Source organism: Brachycentrus maculatus, unplaced genomic scaffold, assembly GCF_059751285.1.
Source record: "Brachycentrus maculatus isolate JH-2025_06_01 unplaced genomic scaffold, ASM5975128v1 h1tg000241l, whole genome shotgun sequence".
NCBI classification, from domain to species: domain Eukaryota; kingdom Metazoa; phylum Arthropoda; class Insecta; order Trichoptera; family Brachycentridae; genus Brachycentrus; species Brachycentrus maculatus.
Window position 1 is genome coordinate 782,049 of NW_028280992.1, and position 23,638 is coordinate 805,686.

Below are 23,638 nucleotides of genomic sequence, written 5' to 3' on the forward strand. Positions count from 1 at the left end.
AGTACATGAAATATATTTTTTTTTGGAAAGGTCATTTATTTATTTATTGGAAAATTTAAGAGCGCCGCTTTCGTTATTTTATACATATATATTTATCATTATAAGATTTTTTTAAAAAGATTTTTGTAAATTATCTATCTTACAAACATCGCTTGATAAGAAATTGAAAATAAATAGTGAAAAATTCACCAATTAACGTAAGTAATCGATTAAATTTATTGAAATGTATGCTTACGTTATTCCCTTAGATTTATTGTACATTATACATTTGGCAGTATTTTTTAAATATGTTTGAAGAATAAAAAACCCTTAAATGCTAAAATATAATATTATTTTTATTTTTATTGTATACGAGTACGTCTTAATATTAAAATGGCAGTGAAAAGTTAGGCCGTACGAAAAAAAACAACGCATTTAATTATTCATAAATATCGTTATATTTAGTAAATATTATAAGTTGAAGAAACTTTGCACAAGCTAGGTCTATTTTTTCACCAATTGCATTGAATGTTTTTTACAAATTGCGAGTGCCTATCATTCAAAACAAACTGTTAATTGTGATGGTTGAATTATTTACTTTTTCAGTTTTTCTGTATTGATTTGTATTTGAGCAAAATATTTTTATAAAGGTAACCGCTGACAGCTTTAAGTTTTTCTTGAAATCAGTAGAATAAAACTGACACGGATTTATAAAATAATATTTAAGTTTAAAAAAATCACTTGGTGTAAAGAAGCTCTTACAACTTTAGAAACTTTATGGTAAATATTAATGTGAAACTTTAACCAAATTAATGGCTGACAATATACAGTAAAACTGATATTATACAGTAATACAGTAAAACCTCGATATAATGGACTGATTAGAGGGAGGAGGAGGTGTCCGTTAAAGCCTTAAGTCCGTTTATAAAAAAGATTTAAAATTAAACAAAAAACGTTAAAAAAACACTGTATTTAGAATATTAATTTATTACAATACGAAACACAAACGAATTTCTATTTATTGTCTTCGGATACTCGTCCTGAAATGACGTTGCTGTTTGATATCGACGCACTTACTTTCGGTAATCCTGCTTTGAAAAAAGAATCAAGTTTTATTTGCACTTTTGAAGTTTTGAGACATAATTTGTGATTATTATGGCTTCAAAAAATTGATCACATTATAATATTGACAGGACTTTATTTTTAATTTGACCGTTTTTTTCCGTTATAACCGAAGTTCGTTAAATAGAGGTCCATCATATCGAGGTTTTACTGTATAATGATGACAAAAATGAGAAAGATGAGAAAAATATATTATAAACGATTTCGTAGTGTTTTTTTGTTGTTTTATTATGCTATGTAGGAACATCGTAAAATATTCAATTAAAATCATTGAATTGATTATTAAAACTAAGCCATGTGTTTATAAATTAGAATAAAAACTAACCGACAAAATTATCTTATGACTCGATAGAAAATGTAATTACTAGCAACATTATAACAGTTGATTCTGAAAAATTTAGTTGAACAGTATTGTAAAAACAATTTTGTACAATAATGTTCGGGGTTTATTTTAATTTTATTTTAAAATTTATATTTATATCTATATAAATAGATTTATATATACTTAACGTTTTTAAGTTAATTTTCGATTAACCTACAAAACGATACTTTACCGAGTTTACAGATCGTTATAACAACAGAGAGATTATTAAATGACAATATAATTTATTCTATATATCATTAATAATAATATTTTAAGAATCGTAAAAACACGGACTTAATTTTCAATACTTAAAAGAATTATCTCCAATTAAAAAAAAAATCTATTACATATTTTTGAGGTAGGTAGCACTGGACTCCTCCATTTGTCAATAAAATGAAACTAATTATACTACGGCAAGTCTCTAAAAAGACAAACTAGATAATTTTAAAGCTAACATTTGATCGAGTTCCTAATACAGCTAAATTAATTAAAATATTTTAATTATTAGGTAATAGGTTAAAGTTTGACTTCATTGCCTTTATGCGTATCGAAAAAAATAAATAAAAAATATACTTAGTAATTAAGAATATTATTTAGTAAATGTATACAATTATTTCGAATTGCTATTTATTTAACGTGTACGTACGTATATTGAATTTTTTACTTTATTTATTTCTACTGTGACATTTATTTATACATTTTTTTACTCACAATCAATAAAAGTTTTTTTTAATAATAATAAATAAATAAAATACAAAAATGGTTGCTCACCCTAAGAATACAAAACTTATTTTTTGATAATAACATCAATCTGTAGAAAATTATTTCATGGTTTCCTATAATGTTGAGGATTTTATTTGATTTTAAATTCCTCGAGTGCATAACTGTTCTAAGTCAAATATAATTAAATTTAGTGCTTATTCATGTATTTTACTGCGATCGATTGCAATTTATGTATTTTTTTGGTTTAAACTTATACATAAGCCCTGTGATTTTAAACGGCTCTATAGGGTTTTGTTACAGTTTGTTTTTGACTGGAGGATATTGCTTTTTAGCAATAAACCCGCAATGTTCATATATTTTTAAAAAACAGTTTAACGAATAAGTGAAAATTTTGTTCTTAACCGATTTATTTTGTAGAATTTAAAAAAAGTTAAATAAATAAGTATTCAAAGATTATGAATCTTAATACACTAGAATCCCTATAATCCATCGTATTTGAAATTGAGGGTATGATCGGAACGCTAAAAGGTCGGATTATTATAAATTACATAAAAATACGGATTTGCAGAAAAATAAACTATCTGTGAACTTGAAAATAGTTGTGTATTGTAGTCTACATATATTGAAAACATTGAAATAAACCGCACAAAAGCTGTTATTATCATATTTCGTATTGTATTCAAAATTAAATAACACATAATCATTGATAGAAAAAACAATTGTCCCTTCCAATTTTCCATATGTGTAATTAGGAAAGATTTGCATTCAGGTGATGAATTTGAAAAAATCATAAATGTATATTTTTTTTTGGATTTAGATTCAGAGTGAAAAAGCAAAACTCTAGCAGTATGATTTGAGACTTTTGATGAAATCACAGAGACGTTTTGTAAATGACAGTAATCATCCATAGTTTATTTCAATAGGTCCCTTCAAAAACATTAGATAGAAATTTCACTGTAATTAATTTTTTTAAGGCGTTTCTGTGTAAAACATCAAAACTCTAGTACTATGATTTAAGACGATTGACAAATTTACACAGACGCTTCGTCAATGACAGAATAATCTATTATTCATTTCAATAGATCACTAAGATCAAAAACATTAGAAATTCCACTAAACTTAAAAAAATCTTGAATTAATGATTTTTGATTTATTATTATCAGCGTGAGGCTGCAAAACTTTTAACAAATTTATACTGACGCTTCGTCGATGACAATAATCAGCCTATTATTTATTTCAATAGATCACTTCAAAAACATTAGATAGAAATTCCACTAAACTTAAAAAAAAATTTGAATAAATGATTTTTGATTTATTATTATCAGCGTGAGACAGCAAAACTTTTTTACAAATTTACACTGACGCTTCGTCGATGACAGTAATCAGCCTATTATTTATTTCAATAGATCACTTCAAAAACATTAGATAGAAATACCACTAAACTAAAAAAATCTTGAATTTTTTATTTATTATTTATTATTATCAGTGTGAAACACCATGACGATTTAAGACGATTGACACATTACACTGACGCTTCGTCGATGACAGTGATCAGCCTATTGTTAGCTGCGTGCTGAGGAGTCAGCTTCCACTTATTGGCTCTGCTGCAGTTGGAGACCTGACACTCGTCGGGGTCTGGCGGCTGCTCGGAGGTGAGGGTCACTCCTCCTATTCCTACCGTCCTGGTAGCTCCTTTGGCCAGCGACCACTTCCTGCCTTTGCGATCGAGGATCACGGGCATCTCGGCTATGAGATTGTTTTCATACTCCGAAAGCATAAGATAGTTTTCCACCTAGAAAAGAAAATTTAATATTTTATAAATTTAATATTCAATACAACACCATTTTTTTTACAATACTCAATAATGTGAGTGGTCAAATACTAATATAACTAACATTATCGTAAAAAAGTAAAAATGACCTAACTTAACCATACCTAAACAGTAAGTAAATGTCATATTAAATTTTATCATATCATCAAAGATGAAGAAGAATATGGAAGTCTAGGCATTTACGGGGCTGACGACCGTCATTGGTTGGTTTAAGTGACTTTACACACGTGTAACATTCACCAATTCTTCCCATTATTGACAACCACACTACTCAAATTCACGGAAGTTCTATAAATATGAACCAATTTAGAAACATTGTTCTTGAATCAGTAGAACTTCACTAGAGACATACATATATTGGTGAGATGAAAAGAAGCTTTTTACTGAGCAGAAACTCTTTTATTAGTATGTGAGGTCCGAATCCTTTATTATAATCACACACATGAGAAACGCCAGAAAGTATCATTTTCATTCTTTATTATTTAAGCTTAAAATTTGACCAGATAATTTATTTACAACATTTTGAGTATGTCCAAATACTTGTTCACAAAATCTGGATTATCTCCAATTACAGGAGTTATTTTCATATTATTTTTTCAGATGTCAAAAAATAATATGAAAATAACTCATGTAATTAGAGATAATCCAGATTTTGTGAACAAGTATATAGTCACACCAAAAATGTTGTAAAGTAAGTAAATGCTTTCAATATTTAATTATTAAAAGTAAAATTTTAAACCCCATTTATTTTAATAACTGTTTTTCACCAATGTCCGGAACAGCTAGTTAAGCAAAATAAATTATACGTGATTTATTTATTATTGAATCACTAACTATGTGACTTACATTCGTGATTTCACCCTTCTTCAATATTTATTGTATTTTAATAAAACACTTTCCCCGAAAGCTCAACTAGAGGTGCGAGTCCTGGTTCCAACCTTAATGTGTGGAAGCGAAGCTTGGAGTTGGCAAAAGAAGGACGTAAGTAGACTGAATGCAGTCGAAATGCGATCTCTTAGACGAATGTGCGGCAAACCGATGTATGATATATATATGTATCGAATGGTGAAATAAGGAAGGAATTCAAAGCATTATAGATAAAATTAAGAAAGGTGTAATGAGATGGTTTGGACACGTGGAACGAATGAGCGTGGAAAGACCGGTAAAACAAATTTATGTGGCGTATGTAGTTGGAAAAAGGAGCAAAGGAATACCGAGAAAAACTTGGCACGATCAGGTATGTCAAATACTTGAAAGTGGTCAGGTTAGGAGTCGAAATAATCGGCGGGTATGTATGATGAGATTCTCATCATGAGATGCATGAACGTGAAAAAAGCGAATAATGTTTGCATAGACAGAGTGGTGTGGCGTTCTGTTCTCTCTGCCTACTCTTGCGAGCAAGCGGCGTGATGTATAGTTAGTTATGAAGTCAGATACAAAATGAAATGGAAACAAAAACAAGAATGTGGATGAATCTAATCACCTTATTGCAGCTCGTTATACAATCGCCAATATAGTCCAGGTCTTCCAGCAAGTTGTCCGGCAAGTCCATGTCTGCAAGGCCTTCCTCAGAAATACACGTTAGTTCCGCTTTCATCTCCGGTGCAGAGTGGGCTTCACCCCCCGTCGGACTGCCCATGTCACCACCAAGAACTGTAACACGAATATAACATTCATACCTAGCTTGTTAAATTCAAGAGTGCTGAGAATCGATAAATCGACTGGTGTGGCATTGCAAATCGCGGCCCGTCGAAATACCGACGATGTCGTCAGTGCACGTTGGCGGTCGAGCTGGGAGGTCGTGTTCTATTGTTTATTTTTTTGGTAAAAAACCTATGTTTCCCTGATATTGTCATATTCGTCCAATAGTGATGTTGAAAATGACTGTTATACTCAAAGTACATTCTGTTCACAGTTATTTTACCTCAATTTTTTTAAAATTATTTATACTGCCAAATAAATAATTATAAAAAACTATAGGTATAATAACTGTGAACAGACTGTAGTGATAGTTACGATGAAATAAGAATGTTTTGAAATTCGGCTGTCCAAACTCAAAACACAGTACCTAAGGGACATTTTTTTTGTAGTACGTTTTTTTTTTTGCATTTTTGGACTAAGTAGATTCTACTTTCTACGGAGGATGCGCATAGTATATTTAATACAAAATGTTCGCCTCCGTAGTGTAATGGTCAGCACGCTCGGCTACCGTACTGGAGGTCCCGGGTTCGATTCCGAGGGAGAGTAACATAAATATAAGTGATTTTTCCACTCTCATATTTATTCAATATTACCCTGGACTGGTATCTGAAGCAGAGGGCTGATCACCTTTCCTTCATGTTAATGATCAAGATAACACTGCGTTTATATGATGCAGTGCCCCATGCACCATTGGAATGCGAATAAGGGTTTGAATGAAAAATATTTATTACGAAATGTTGTTTTATATGAGTTTTTTGATATGTTGTTCACTAGTAGGTACCAAAAAGAAATACCAAAATCAGTCAATATTTGAGAAAATGTTTTAATAATTTAGAATATAGAAATGAGTAGGTTATTACCTAGAGCAGCTGCAGCAGCAGCTCCTGGCAGAGATCCTTCCCTTTCGGTTTCCTTGGAGAAGGAAGACCTTCTCTGCGGGCACCTCTTGGAGTCACACAGCACTTGACTACCGTTGCTCCTATTTACACAAATATTAGAATCACCATTAACCCTCGTACATATTTATATAAAAAAAATAAGTATAAAAATCTCTTAATTAAGAACGGCTCTCATGTAAGTACGTAAGTGATCGTTGTTCTGTTTATAAACAATCATATAATTTTAATGATTTGTACTTACCTGGTATGCTTATGACGTGAAATATTCCTCCTGTGAAGATCAATGAAAAACAAAGCAAGGCTTCCGACAATAACACACGTAGAGCTGAAGTAATATCCGGATTTTCCACCGCACCCGACATTTATGTATCCTGTAATCAAAAATAAAACATTATTATATTTTACTCACAACACACAAAAATTAATTATATACATATTAATTTAGAGTAAGTTTACTTAATGAAAACAAAAATTTGATTGAAGCGTGTATGGGTCCCTTTTATATTATATAAACAGTATATTCCATGGATTTAAACCAGATAATACATTTATTATCTATGAGTATTTGAATTTTGAATAAATTTTATTTGAACATTTGTACATTCCATAGATTTAAACCAGATCTTTTATCTATGATTATTTGAATTTTGAATGTTGGCTACATTTTTCTCATTGGCAATTTGCATCTTGTTGGGTTGTTGTATTTCGTTTCATTGATCGACAAAATAACATATGAAATTATATTGGTAGAAAAGCTAGAAATACACTGTTATTACTACAAGTCCACTAGAATTTACGAGGTACTAGATGTATGTGTGGTTTTTAACCTGATATAGGCACTCCAATTGCGATGGGGATGGCTTGGGAACACTGCACGAAGCCCCAAGTTCTAGCAAAGTTTCTAGACCTGACTCTCTCGTATGTGTACATCTTCAGCGAGTAGTGGTATCCTCCGCAGAATATACCTGAAAATGAAAATAATAATTTGTCATATGAAGTTCATTGTTGATGGAATTGATGCAGTGATATATTGATTGTAAATTATAATTCGTTATGGTGAGCCGGTCAATTATTATCATGGTCAGTATTAACGAGGTAACTAAAGGAAGTTTCGCAGAACTTTCTAACAACAAAAAATATATGTATACGTGTGTGGCAAAATATAAAGCGATATAAAGAAATAATGCATGGCTGAGATAAGCATTATTGATCAAAATAAAGGTGTGTTAAGATGGTTATAGGAATCGAAAGAGAGAAATAAGAACAATAAAGCAAATTTATGAGGCAAGTGAAGTTAGAAATAGAAGCAGAGGAAAAACGAGGAAAACTTGTGATCATTAGTATTTTAAAAACTTGGGAATGCTCAAACACAAGGCTTGTTCTCTTTTCTGGAGAGGAACAGCGTAACTACATAGTATTGAGATATGTTAAAAGTAGAAATGTCTTGCAAATGAATCTAATTAAATTTACTTTATTTATTTTTTGTAACTTTATTAAATAAAAGACACAAGGAACGAGGAACGGGGAACGGGGAACGGAAAACGGGGAACGGGGAGCGGGGAACAAGGAATAAGGAACGGGGAACGGGGAACGGGGAACGGGGAAGGAGGGAGGAGGAAGAATAAAAAAGAAAGAAAATTGAAGAAAGGTCGAACCGTATATCCAGGCGAACATGACGTAGCCGTGGTAGTTGCCCTGCACGGCCGTGAAGGCGAGTATGGAGAGGCCGCACATGAAGACGGCGGCCTGGCAGAGGTACTGGCGCCCGATGCGGCACTCCGGGGAGGACTTGACCACGAGCAGCCCGAAAGCCGCGCAGCCCGTGGTCCACGCGAGCCCGAGGTATGCCTGCAGCAGCACAACAGCCTCGCCCAGCCCTGGAGAGGTCAAACAAGGGATTAGTGTGTTCAGATCATTGTTCACAAACATCGCCCAACCCTGGAGAGGTCAAACAAGAGATTAGTGTGTTCAGATCATTGTTCACAAACATCGCCCAACCCTGGAGAGGTCAAACAAGAGATAAGTATGTTCAGATCATTGTTCACAAACATCGCCCAACCCTGGAGAGGTCAAACAAGAGATTAGTGTGTTCAGATCATTGTTCACAAACATCGCCCAACCCTGGAGAGGTCAAACAAGAGATAAGTATGTTCAGATCATTGTTCACAAACATCGCCCAACCCTGGAGAGGTCAAACAAGAGATTACTGTGTTCAGATCATTGTTCACAAATCTGTGGTCCACCGAGCCCGAGGTACGCCTGCAGCAGCACGATGGCCTTGCCCAACCCTGGAGCGGTCAAGTAACAAAATATGGTGATCAGATCTTTGATCACAAATCTGGAATAAAGTGTTTTCACAAACAGCAGCAGCACGATTGCCTATACCAAGCCTAGAGCGGTCAAATGACATAATGAGGTGTTCATAAATATTGGATATAATCGAAATACTGTGAATGAAATACAGTAATACACCGCTTATATTATCTAGCTATTATCTTTCAGTGAAAGATGCAACTTGTGTATGTTTGTAGGTTAATGTAAGAGAAACAAACTGACATAGTGTCAAATTCATAAAAAAACAATAATGTACCTTCTTCCTCCGCTTGATGTGCCAGATAAAATATAGGGGTATTGATTCCAAATGCGGATATTCCGGTCGAGAGCAGCAGAATCCTCACAGTCTTGGATTTGAGGGTGGAGAAGTCGAAGAACGGAGGGCTCTCGTCGATCTTCGTCTTGTCCTTGATCTTCCTCTTGATCTTGTTCTGGTTCTTGAGGTGCAAGATGGCCCTCCTCTGAGGGTGGTACAGAGAGGCGGAACGGTAGAACGTCCCGAGGATGAAGGTCAGGAAGACCACCCCAGTCACTGCCTGCAAACCCAGTCTCCAACCGATGGCCCTGAAAAAGATTATATTTAATTTCATACAAGTACAGTCAATTATTGTTATAAATAAATTAAAATATGCGTTCTCCATTGGGATTACATTCTTCCATCATATTTAAAAAAGCTCCGTTCATACTTTTTATTGTTAAGGATGATTTCTTCAGATTCTTCTTCCTCACTTTCAATTTGTTTATCAATTTAATTCTCTTGTCGGTCCATTAGAAATTCATTAGTCAAGGATTCAGAATGAGATTCAATCATCTCATTAACATCTTCACGGTTAACATCCACGTTTTCTTCGTTCATTAAGTGAACTTTGTCAAGTGTGATCAGAATTTATGAAATCACCCATCATTTGTGAGCATAGTTGTTTCCATGAACCTCTTTTGTTGAATTGTTCAATTGTTAAATTAATATCATACATTTTATATCAGGACCGCTGAGGCGCTGTTTAGAGCTGCCTAAGACGAAGACAATTACAAGTGATAGTCGACGTCAGGGGGATCTGACATGACATGCACAGAAGAACAATTTAAAACCTCAAAATGTTTTAAATGGTTGAAAATGTCATTTTTCTCAAAAAGAAACTAAATATGGTTAATCTTTTTTTAAATTCACAACATTTTGAGTGTGTCCAAATACTTGTTCACAAATCTGGGGTTTCTCCTATTAGGATAATAGGTCCTAACTGGAGAAAGCTAGATTTGTGGACAAGTATTTGGACACGCTTAAAACGTTGTGAATTAAATAAATGGTCAAATGAAATTATTACATTATTCGTTATAACTTATTACTGGTATTACTATTCACCTGTCGATGAAAGCAACTGCAGCTTTCGAAAGTAGTCGTTACAATTAAATATAATACTCAAGCGGTATAAAAAGGTATTTTCGTTGACTATTTGGTCAAATTACAAGCTGCATAAAATTGACAGTCATGTTTTCAAGCGTTTCCCAGGGAGTAAAAAATAATCCGGGATTCGGATCTTACACAAATCCAAATAGAGGTGTCTTTTTTTATTTTCATTATTTTAAATTCTTTTGCATTATACAACATAATATAAATACTAATATAAAATATATATATATATATATATATATATATATATATATATATATATATATATATATATATATATATATATATATATATATATATATATATATTTATATATATATATATAAAAAAAAACAAAATAGATCCCACGAAGGAATGGCCTGTGTGTTGGTATAATTTAGGTCATAGAAAAGGGCACTGGCAAGAATACAATAGATATTATAAGAAAAAAAGGGGGTACAGCTGCTGCAGGTCTTCTCTACGATATATATATATATATATATATATATATATATATATATATATATATATATATATATATATATATATATATATATATATATATATATATATATATATATATTTATATATATAATATATATATATATATATATATATATATATATATATATATATAATATATATATATATATATATATATATATATATATATATATATATATATATATATATATATATATATATATATATATATATATATATATATGTAATAAAATAACTAGGTACCTACCTATACATTTTATTAAGTACTTACATATACTACCTACATAAAACAGATCTACCACCAGATGTCGCATGCGTCGCACTTAATAAAACAAAAGACATCAGTTAGAAAAAATAGAATATTCTGAACTGTCAGAATCAGATAGATAGATAGAAAAATATTATGAGATAAATTAAGAATAAACTTTAATTATAAACTTTAATTACAAAGCAACACATTGTTTATTTTATTATTATACACCCACTTTACATATTATTTACACCCAATTTACGAAGGAAAATATTACCACGTTATATATATATATATATATATATATATATATATATATATATATATATATATATATATATATATATATATATATATATATATATATATATATGTATATATATATATATATATATATATATATATATATATATATATATATATATATATATATATATATATATATATATATATATATATAAATATATATATATATATATATATATATATATATATATATATATATATATATATATATATATATATATATATATATATAAATATATATATATATATATATATATATATATATATATATGTATATAAATAATATCCCATTCGATAGAATATCGAATCTATAACAATATTCGTGCATACTTATGTATGTATGTATAATATCAAAGGTATTTAAATATCGTCTCCTATTATATGATAATATCATAGGTAAGAATGGAGTGCGCTCGTTCCGTTTGATTGTCTAAGTTCAATTATTCCAAAATGGTCAAATTGGCCTATTACAACAATTACTGACTGCTTTGTATGGTTTCGAAAAGGCATGGTTGATTTATGTGTGTACCGACCACTTCCCAAAATGGCCATGGAAGATAATCAACAGATTTATATTTATGTATTTTTAATTTTATTATCGCCAATCCTCGTGAGAATTGCAAAATTGTTATTCAAATTGTTTTTGTGTAGCCTTTTTTAGCTATGGACTATAAAGAAATATTCACACTACAAGATGACGGAGTGCGTTATACAGAGTCAAAGACAATAACGTTGCACGCCTAGCAAAGATATTCATGATAGACAAATTGGGTAAAATATGTGGACCAAGAATAAAATCATTATTTTGTAGTGTCGCATTAAAATTCATTTAAAAAAAATTAATAGCAATTATATCGCTCACTCCTTTCAACAACGTCAAATATAAAAAAAAATCGCAAATTTTCAGTTGAATTGAATCGCCTTTTCTTGCCGACAGTTGTGACCATGGGTCGCTACGTCCTATGCCGTATTTCCTCGTTCCTCACGAAGTCAAACCACTGTATGCCTAAAATTCTTCAAAGGCATATATTCCCAAAGCTATAGCAAAGTATACGGCTGCTCTGGGACTTTGTAAGGGGCCATGTTTCACAGCCGTATAAGAAAATAGGAGCAATGCAGGTATTGTATAGGTAGTATTTGGTATTCACCGAGTATTAATCCGATCTCCAGACAGCTTTCATACAGTTAAATGCGGACACTGCGAATCCTAAATGCACTCCCAGTGCCTTTTGAAGGTTGCCATAATCAGTTATATACACTCCTAAAACTTTCAACCATTCCAAAATCTCACAGACGTATAAGAGAACAGGACGTCAGTAACGATAGAAGAAAACATATCAAACAAAGTATACTTACGATATGGCTCCCTTTATGAAGGCGCTCATGATGGCAATGCCCAGCCCACTTCCGGAGACCACAAACACTTCCACCAGCTCTCTCTTCCTCTTGAAGTACTGCGCCACCATGAGGGTAGCACAGTCTCTAGCTAGTCCCACCCCTACTCCGACCACAGCACCTTAAAAGTAAGTATTCAAGAGCATATTATTTAGAGTCCAAGTTTTTGTTCAAAACTTCTATGGTTGTCTCCAATTAGGAGTTGTTTCCATGAAGATTTTTATTGATATCTCATCATAGATATCATCTTTGGAGTATCATCCTTAAGTGGAGACAAACCCATAAATCGTGAACAATGGTTTTGAAACAAATATTGTGAAATGGTCAAAAATTAAGTTTAAAAAATTCAAAAGGATGTTTTCAGGCGTTATCTAATGATCCAGTGTCTGATAGAATAAATGAAGATAAAAAGATTTTAAAATTCTTTAAAAATTCAAAGTAAATATTGAAGACATGTCGATCTCAAATATAAGTTACAAATCCAATACCACAGACCGGGCGTTGAAGTGGCATATTTTATGTTCTTCGTGAAAAGTTTTTTATTGTTTATATTCTTAGTGAAAGACAGAAAGACGCCGAGGAGCCGACAAAGAGCAAACAACGTGGCTACACAACATTCGCGGCTTCTTTTTTTTAGATGGAAGTTGCATTTATTATTTACCTTGCTTTTTATGTACAAAGTTTATAGATCATTAGGTGGATTTTTGTTTCTTCTAAGCAAAAACAGATGTTTTATTTTAATCTGTGTTGGGAACAGGATGAATAATCTAGTGTGGGCCAATCAGGAACTTCCCAGCATTTGGTCATTGCTGGGAGGAAACTAAGTTAAACTCCTCAGGAGAAGTCGGACTATTAACTCTCGTCTACAGATTTTCCGTTCCACTTTTTATTTTATTTTATTTTTTTACTGTTTTTATTTGTAAACATTTATTTAAATCACAATTTATACATATTTAGAACTTTTTTTGCAGAGACCCACCAAGCCACCTTGTGTGTCTTGTCGGTGGAAGAGACTAGAAGAGGGTTCGGCATTTTGTATTCTTGCTTGGTTTACCAACAAACAACCAATGTCCTTCACTGTTCGATGATCGCAACTGGACCAGGATAAGAAAGGTGAAGAAGTTGTCCCAGATGGCGTAGGATCGTAAAGGTTTTGCCAGAATGATCCCCAGCGTTGGAGAGGACCTGACAGGGCATTAGCAGAAGAAGTAAAAAGTATGTTTCATGTAAAATAGAAGTAAGCTTACCATAGCTGAAGAACAGTTGGTGAAACTGCGAGGCAAATGACGTGAAGAGGCATCCCAAGGCAGCCACCAGGCCTCCCATGACCGCCGTGACCCTTGTGGACTTGCGCAAGCAGCAGGCCACCGTCACAGGGGATATCAGGAGAGCCACGGCCGTGGACAGTGCTCCGAGCCATCCTGGAACAAAACGGGATTGATAAATAATCATAATACACGAGGACATAACAAAATACACGTGGAGCCGATAAACACTACTAAATTTGGAGTAAGGTTCTTAAATTACATTGCCAATACGTACATTAACCAGCTGCCTGACATATATAAAATAAAACCCATTCGGGGATCCAACATAAATGATCTGAGAAGGTACTATGGAAAGATCTATATGTAGTGATTAGTCATATTTTCTTATTTTGTTTTTACCTTATGTTTTTTTATATTTTCTCATTTGTTTATTTTAAATATACTTCTAACCTTATGTTTTCTCATTTATTTCTTTTAAATATGCTTCTTGTGCCTATTTATTATACCTGTTTATTGTTTTTATATTTTGCCATGTATTAGTATTAGTTTTGGTTATTCAAAAAAATATTTTTTGTTACCTACTTTATTATTTGTGTTCCAGTCTTGTTAACCTTAATCTCATGTCCCAAAATGAGAAATGGAAATTTCTCATCGGGAATATTATATGTATATATATGACTTATGTATGTAATATGTTTTGAAATAAATAAATAAAAAGCACCACTTCTATCGTAAATTATAAGTCGCAAATCTGGATAACTTTTTACCTGTGTTGTTAGAACTCTAGTCTGGAGCATACTGCTGTATGGAAGAAAAACGTGGACTGTCGGGCAGTCAGAATGGGAAAAAAAGGAAATCGATTCATAAATTTGTTATTTAACTATCCTTTCTTCACTCATTTGATTCGCATGCCATCTCAACACACTTTTCTTAATTTTATCGATGATGCTCTTTCAGCCTTGCATTCTATACATCAATATTCGAACAAATATCTAACATATTTTAAAACCGTTTAAAAAATGACTTGATATCGTAAAACCTATAAAATATATCAATATAATCGTAATTAAAAAAGCTTTAGTGCGTATTAATAAGCTTAAATGGGTCAAAATCAGAGCTTGATTGTGCACAATGCGTTCTAACCTATATTTTATTTATTGTTTCGGCATTAACTTTGTGGTAAGACATGTTACAATGATTAAAGAAAACACTTCGTTTTTTACCACTTGAGTTTTATTATAGATTACATGTTTCAGAAGTTAAACTTCCATCATTTGTATTTTATATTTTAGTTATTATACAGACCTGAATTTTGGAAGTTTAACTTCTGAAACATGTAGTCTATAATAAAACTCAAGTGGTGAAAAACGAAGTGTTTTCTTTAATCATCGTTCTAACCTAATCTGAGGATTTGATTTGAGTCGTATGTCTACCAAAAAAATGCAAAAATGGATTGATGCTTTGTTTGGCTTAGTTCATATAAGCCAAAAAGCAAATATGCACATTACAATGATCGAAATTTATCTTGAGAGCCAACTCTGTTTGCAATTTTAGTATAACTTAATTATGATTTTAGACCTTTATTAAATTACGGGAACACTCGATACAACTTGATTTCACACTCAAAAAGTATTTTATTCATTGATAAAAACATCTTTTGAGAGTATGGAAGGTATCCAAAAAAAACGCTACTTATTGCAAACAAGTAAGCGAAACGAAGCGGTCTGTACCATGCATTTCAAAAACAGGAGCGGTATTCCGAAATAATGGCATTTTTTTTAAACTTACAAAAACTGTTATAATGTTTTAGAATTGTTCTATCTTTGCCCACAGGCGAAATGGCTTGATGGAGATATTTTTACAAATTAATTATTTTTATTACGTGTATTATACAATCGAAGTCTTTTTTACCTGACAGATTTCTATCCAGCTTGGTACTGATTCATTTGAAAATGGTACGGAATGCATCGAAACACGAGTCACAATAAAATTTAAGTAATAGTGGTATTTACCGAGTAAATTAAAAATAAATAGATATTACCACAAAGTGACATTTGAATTACTTAAAAACCTCTTTGTTTTAGACTTTCTCTTTAATTATGACTTTAATATACCAAATCATCAATTTTAATTCTACTAATTACTCTACCGAATAAATCTTATTCATGAAACAGTTATTTATAGATTTTGCGTTTAATTTGTAGAACTTTATTTTAATTTATATATTTAATGTTAAAATCGGACACTGATTTTTCGAGTCTACGTAATTGTATTTTATTGTTAAAAAACACATTAAAAATAAAATTTGTGACAATTGTTTCGCCTTGTTATAGCCTTTTCGAACGAATGTTTTAAGTGAAACGATTGTTACAAAACTTATTTTCGTGTGTTTTTTAACAATAAACACAATTACGTAGACTAAAAAAATCAGTGTTTTCTTTTAACATTCAATATATAAATAATGTTTGTGTAGCGAACTTAATCCCTAAATATTATACAACCAGTTTTAGAGAGGTAGCTCGTTATTTTAAAATGCTGTAAAATATATAAATGTTGAAATGTTTCCGAACTTTTAACTTCGATTGTACACCGCCAATATTATGATGTAGATCTTTATCTTTGATAATAATCGTTGGAATTAATTATTTGATGTATATAATTTACTTTAAAGTATGTAGTAAAATTATATTCATTGGTGAAATTGAGTAAAGGCATATGATTATCATAATGTGATAACTAGTACAAAAAACAAGATTAAAAAAACATATCATTTTGAGCAATTATGTTAATTTAACAGCATCTAGAATTAGACTACATATTAATTTTAATCTTACTAAGTTCTTCTTCTTTTTGGTGTAGGCCTTGTGGCCTGTTTTTAAGAGGGATAAGACTGCCATGTAGATTCCCAGCTGTCAATCCATCTCTTTGGTGGTCTGCCTGGGAATCGTCTGCCTTGAGGTTAGTCGAGCAGTGCAATGTGGGGGAGTCTAGATGGTTCCATTCTCCTCATATGCGTATACCACTATCTTCTTCGTTGCCTTCACTACCTAAAGACATCTTCGATCTCGCATATTTCTCTTACACTGGTGTTCCTTATTCTCTCGTTGACTCTTGCCAGATACGCGTCTTAGAGTCTTCATTTCTGACACTCTAAGCGCGTTTTTTGTTACTGCGGTGTACGCTCTGCATTCGATCCCATAATGGCTCGCACAATCTTTTTGTATTGTATATTTACTAAATTAACTAATAAAACATACCTTCACGTCGCTTTCCCAGGGGTAATTGATTAAAAGCTGTCCTACCGCATGCCCAGACCTGATACAGAAGTATCTAGGCTTCCTGACAGATCTGCTCTTGCAAAGCAATTTTTTTTAACTAAGTTGCGAAATTTATCGAAAATGTGAAACAATATAAAAAATGGGTAAACAGAGAGAATAGAACGCTCCACTGATCTATCTTAGCAAACAATCTTCGACTCTTCCATATTCATGCATCTCCTTATACAACATACTCGCCGATTATTCCGACTCCTAACCTGACCACTTTCAAGTATTTGAAATACTCTATCATGCTAAGTTTTCCTCGGTCTTTCTCTGCTTTTATTGCCAACCACATTCACCTCATAAATTTGTTTTAGTGTTATTTCTTTACTCATTCGATTCACATGCCCAAACCATCTCAACATACCTTTTGTAACTTGATGAATAATGTTTATCTCACCCTTGCATTCTTTCCTTATATTACCATTCGAACCTCAATCATACACCGTTTTCCACACATTCGTCTGAATGGACGAACAGACAGTTCGCTGCGAGCAGCGTTCGTTATGCGAGACATCACTGTATTTTTCACATTATTTTTGACATCTCAAAATAGATGAAGAAGAATATGGAAGTCTAGGTATTTACGGGACTTACGACCGTCATAGGCTGGTTTAAGTGTTCACTTTACACACATGTAACATTCATCAATTGTACCCATGATTGACAAACACAACTCAAATTCTTGGAACTTCTATACATATTATTAAAATTCTAAACATAGTGCTTGAATTTACTAGAATTATACTAGAGAAATCTATGGTGAGATGAAACAAGCTTTTTATTAAGCAGAAACTCTTTAATTTTTATATGAGGTCCGAATCCTGGATTATAATTACATACATGAGAAACGCTAGAATACATCTTTTCATTTTTTTAGTTTTAGCTTATTATTTGACCAGTTAATTTATTTACAACATTTTGAGTGTGCCTAATACTTGTTCACAAATCTGAATTATCTCGAATTAGGAGTTATGTTGATTCCTAATTGGAGATAAAGATAGATTGGCAAAATAAAGGAATGGGTAGATGATTAAGAGTTAATTTTATGAAAATTGTAAAATGTTTACCATATATTCTTTATTTCTCTCTCTTTTTTGTGTGTATATTAGGTAAAAATGGTCAAAAACAATAAAAATGAATTAAAAAAGAACTCCACCGACAAGACATACGAGGTGGCTTGTTGGGTCTTTTAATATATAAAAAATTGCGATTTAAATAAATGTATACAATTTATGTTAATAAAAAAAAGATAATCCAGATTTGTGAACAAGTATTTGGACACATTAAAAATGTTGTAAATCATTGTATTTGTTTTTTTTTTTAACAAATAGAAACTTAATCAATGCTAACTTCGCCACGTCTTTAAAAAGCTATCTTTCGTATGGATTCGATGCCTAAGGCCAGAGCTTTCACAAAATTCTTCATCGACTAAATTTTTAAACTGCCTCCACCGCTTTTTTGTACCAATATTGATAAATTGTTTAATTGCATAGTTTAAGTTTGAAACATTGAATATTATATCTAAATGGATATTGAGAACAAGAAACGAGATAAACATGAATCTTTTCTTCGACGTTTAAATGAGTCTGGATTCACAAGTCAACATTTGATGCGCGGTTATTTTTCTATAATTATAAGTTACCAAAATCATTTAACCCTTTCAATACTGCAGGGACATATTGTCCCAGAGAATTTCTAATAAATACTAAAATAATTAAAATGCTTACAAATACATTAGGACCTAGGATTTTAGTACTATATGGTCATTGGCTTGTAAACAAGTCCAAACCTTATATTATTTTTTCACATCTCTTCAAAGATGAAGGCGAATATGGAAGTCTAGGCATTTGCGGGGCTGACGACCGTCATAGGCTGGTTTGAAAAATAACTGTAATTGGAGATAATCCAGATTTGTGAACATGTATTTGGACACACTCAAAATGTTGTAAAGTCCAAACATGTCTGCTTAGTTGCTGTTTGCTGTCTGCTTTTTTTTCCATAAAATTTTGTCAGTTGCTAGCAAATAGTAGACACGTGTCACGCTTATTACTAGCTGTGTTTTTATATGTGCTGTGCTCGGAATTGCTAAGTAAACATATAAAATAAACCCTTATCCGCACCCCAATGGTGCATAGGGCACTGCGTCATATAAACGCAGTGTTATCTTGATCGTTTACACATGAAGGAAAGGTGATCAGCCCTCCGCTTCAGGTACCAGTCCAGGGTAATATTGAATAAATATGACAGTGAAAAAATCACTAATATTTATTTTACCCCCCTCGGGAATCGAACCCGGGACCTCCAGAACGGTAGCCGAACGTGCTGACCATTACACTACGGAGGCGGACAGAAAAGTAAGCTATTTATATTTTTATTTGACTTATTTAGTGCGCAGCAATAGTTTTTACGAGTTATATGAGTGCAACATATATTTTATATGCTCCACTATTTTACCATCATAAAATACTGTGGGGACACATACGACCCACTCACCAAAACTATTGGGACAATGTGTCCCGATTATTATTTTGCAATAGTCAAAAAATAATATTTTCATTTATTTAAATATTTGTTTTACCGTCAAATTATAAAGTTATAAACATTTTGTGCCATAAATATTACATAAATTATTAATAATAATAAAAATTAAACCCTTATCCGCACCCCAATGGTGCATAGGGCACTGCGTCATATAAACGCAGTGTTATCTTGATCGTTTACACATGAAGGAAAGGTGATCAGCCCTCCGCTTCAGGTACCAGTCCAGGGTAATATTGAATAAATATGACAGTGAAAAAATCACTTATATTTATTTTACCCCCTTTGAGAATCGAACCCGGGACCTCCAGAACGGTAGCCGAACGTGCTGACCATTACACTACGGAGGCGGACAGAAAAGTAAGCTATTTATATTTTTATTTGACTTATTTAGTGCGCAGCAATAGTTTTTACGAGTTATATGAGTGCAACATATATTTTTATGCTCCACTATTTTACCATCATAAAATACTGTGGGGACACATACGACCCACTCACCAAAACTATTGGGACAATGTGTCCCGATTATTATTTTGCAATAGTCAAAAAATAATATTTTCATTTATTTAAATATTTGTTTTACCGTCAAATTATAAAGTTATAAACATTTTGTGCCATAAATATTACATAAATTATTAATAATAATAAAAATTAAACCCTTATCCGCACCCCAATGGTGCATAGGGCACTGCGTCATATAAACGCAGTGTTATCTTGATCGTTTACACACGAAGGAAAGGTGATCAGCCCTCCGCTTCAGGTACCAGTCCAGGGTAATATTGAATAAATATGACAGTGAAAAAATCACTAATATTTATTTTACCCCCCTCGGGAATCGAACCCGGGACCTCCAGAACGGTAGCCGAACGTGCTGACCATTACACTACGGAGGCGGACAGAAAAGTAAGCTATTTATATTTTTATTTGACTTATTTAGTGCGCAGCAATAGTTTTTACGAGTTATATGCGTGCAACATATATTTTTATGCTCCACTATTTTACCATCATAAAATACTGTGGGGACACATACGACCCACTCACCAAAACTATTGGGACAATGTGTCCCGATTATTATTTTGCAATAGTCAAAAAATAATATTTTCATTTATTTAAATATTTGTTTTACCGTCAAATTATAAAGTTATAAACATTTTGTGCCATAAATATTACATAAATTATTAATAATAATAAAAATTAAACCCTTATCCGCACCCCAATGGTGCATAGGGCACTGCGTCATATAAACGCAGTGTTATCTTGATCGTTTACACATGAAGGAAAGGTGATCAGCCCTCCGCTTCAGGTACCAGTCCAGGGTAATATTGAATAAATATGACAGTGAAAAAATCACTAATATTTATTTTACCCCCCTCGGGAATCGAACCCGGGACCTCCAGAACGGTAGCCGAACGTGCTGACCATTACACTACGGAGGCGGACAGAAAAGTAAGCTATTTATATTTTTATTTGACTTATTTAGTGCGCAGCAATAGTTTTTACGAGTTATATGAGTGCAACATATATTTTTATGCTCCACTATTTTACCATCATAAAATACTGTGGGGACACATACGACCCACTCACCAAAACTATTGGGACAATGTGTCCCGATTATTATTTTGCAATAGTCAAAAAATAATATTTTCATTTATTTAAATATTTGTTTTACCGTCAAATTATAAAGTTATAAACATTTTGTGCCATAAATATTACATAAATTATTAATAATAATAAAAATTAAACCCTTATCCGCACCCCAATGGTGCATAGGGCACTGCGTCATATAAACGCAGTGTTATCTTGATCGTTTACACACGAAGGAAAGGTGATCAGCCCTCCGCTTCAGGTACCAGTCCAGGGTAATATTGAATAAATATGACAGTGAAAAAATCACTAATATTTATTTTACCCCCCTCGGGAATCGAACCCGGGACCTCCAGAACGGTAGCCGAACGTGCTGACCATTACACTACGGAGGCGGACAGAAAAGTAAGCTATTTATATTTTTATTTGACTTATTTAGTGCGCAGCAATAGTTTTTACGAGTTATATGAGTGCAACATATATTTTTATGCTCCACTATTTTACCATCATAAAATACTGTGGGGACACATACGACCCACTCACCAAAACTATTGGGACAATGTGTCCCGATTATTATTTTGCAATAATCAAAAAATAATATGATCATTTATTTAAAAATTAAACACTTGAATAATCCACTTAATTAAGTTTTATTTTTATTTACGACTAGTTTCGAAAAAGACAATTGTTTAATTAATGTTTTAATTTGTACCAGAAGATGAAAACAATTGTCGTTTTCGAAACCAGTCGTAAATAAAAATAAAACTCGATTAAGTGGATTATTAAAGTGTTTAATTTTTATTAAAATAATCATGTCATTCCACAAAGTTAATGCCGAATCAATAAATAATATCATTTATTTAAATATTTATTTTTCCCGTCAAACTAAATAAGCTATAAACATTTTGTGCTATAAATATTACATCGTCCGCCTCCGTAGTGTAATGGTCAGCACGCTCGGCTACCGTTCTGGAGGTCCCGGGTTCGATTCCCAAGGGGGGTAAAATAAATATTAGTGTTTTTTTCACTCTAATATTTATTCAATATTACCCTGGACTGGTACGTGAAGCGGAGGGCTGATCACCTTTCCTTCATGTGTAAACGATCAAGATAACACTGCGTTTATATGACGCAGTGCCCTATGCACCATTGGGGTGCGGATAAGGGTTTTATTATTAATATTACATGAATTATTAAAATAAAAAAAATAAAACGCATTGAAAGGGTTAAATGGATTAGGAAAAAATATTTTACTAGTTAGTATTTAGCGTTTGAAAGAAAACATCTCTACGCACATAGTGATTTATTACTTAATTTCCACAGTTATGATATTTTTTTTTCATTGTAAATCTGTTCGGTGATTTATAATTTAATTATGTAGGTATATAGGTATATAAAACTAACTAACTAACTAACTAACTAACCATCACGCCGCTTCCCCGCAGGGGTAGGCAGAGAGAATAGAGCGCCACACCACTCTGTCCTTGCAAACATTCTTCGCCTCTTCCACGTTCATGCATCTCCTCATACATACCCGCCGATTGTTACGACTCCTAACCTGACCACTTTCAAGTATTTGGCATACCTGATCGTGCCATGTTTTTCTCGGTCTTCCTCTGCTTCTTTTCCCACTGACATTCGCCTCATAAATTTGTTTTACCGTTCTTTCCTCACTCATTCGTTCTACATGTCCGAACCATCTCAACATACCTTTCTTAATTTTATCGATAATGCTTATCTCAGCTTTGCATTCCTTCCTTATTTTACTATTCGCACATCTATCATACATCGTTTTGTCGCACATTCTTCTGAGAGATCGCATTTCGACTGCATTCAGTCTACTTTCATCCTTCTTTTGCCAACTCCATGTTTCACTTCCATACATTAGAGTTGGAACCAGGACTCCGTTGTGCACTGCCAGTTTAGCTTCCGCTGATAGGTTTTTATTTGCTATAACTGATTTCAGTGCACCATTCACTTTGTTCCCAGCATTCATTCAGCATTTATAGGTATATAGTATATAATAATCTATGGTAACCTAAATAATCTATGGTTATATTTGTTCGGTGTTGTATATTGTAGAGGAAAAATTTGGCTTTTGGAACACCTAGACATTGGCACTGCTGATTT

At 32.6% G+C, this 23,638-nt stretch overlaps 1 protein-coding gene across 1 annotated transcript in view; it reads right to left on the bottom strand.

The window, feature by feature from the left end:
• Positions 1-2,482: 2,482 nt before the first annotated feature.
• The window catches only part of LOC148306462 (monocarboxylate transporter 12-like), an 83,781-nt gene continuing 62,625 nt past the window's right edge, over positions 2,483-23,638 (bottom strand). Inside the window, exons 3-11 of the mRNA XM_088264991.1 lie at positions 14,043-14,216; positions 12,757-12,916; positions 9,210-9,517; positions 8,275-8,496; positions 7,447-7,584; positions 6,861-6,990; positions 6,581-6,699; positions 5,503-5,672; positions 2,483-3,980 (exon numbers count right to left, since the gene is read on the bottom strand). Coding sequence (XP_088121117.1) covers positions 3,711-3,980; positions 5,503-5,672; positions 6,581-6,699; positions 6,861-6,990; positions 7,447-7,584; positions 8,275-8,496; positions 9,210-9,517; positions 12,757-12,916; positions 14,043-14,216 — 1,691 coding nt within the window. The 3' untranslated portion in view covers positions 2,483-3,710. The remainder of the gene's footprint in view (positions 3,981-5,502; positions 5,673-6,580; positions 6,700-6,860; positions 6,991-7,446; positions 7,585-8,274; positions 8,497-9,209; positions 9,518-12,756; positions 12,917-14,042; positions 14,217-23,638) is intronic.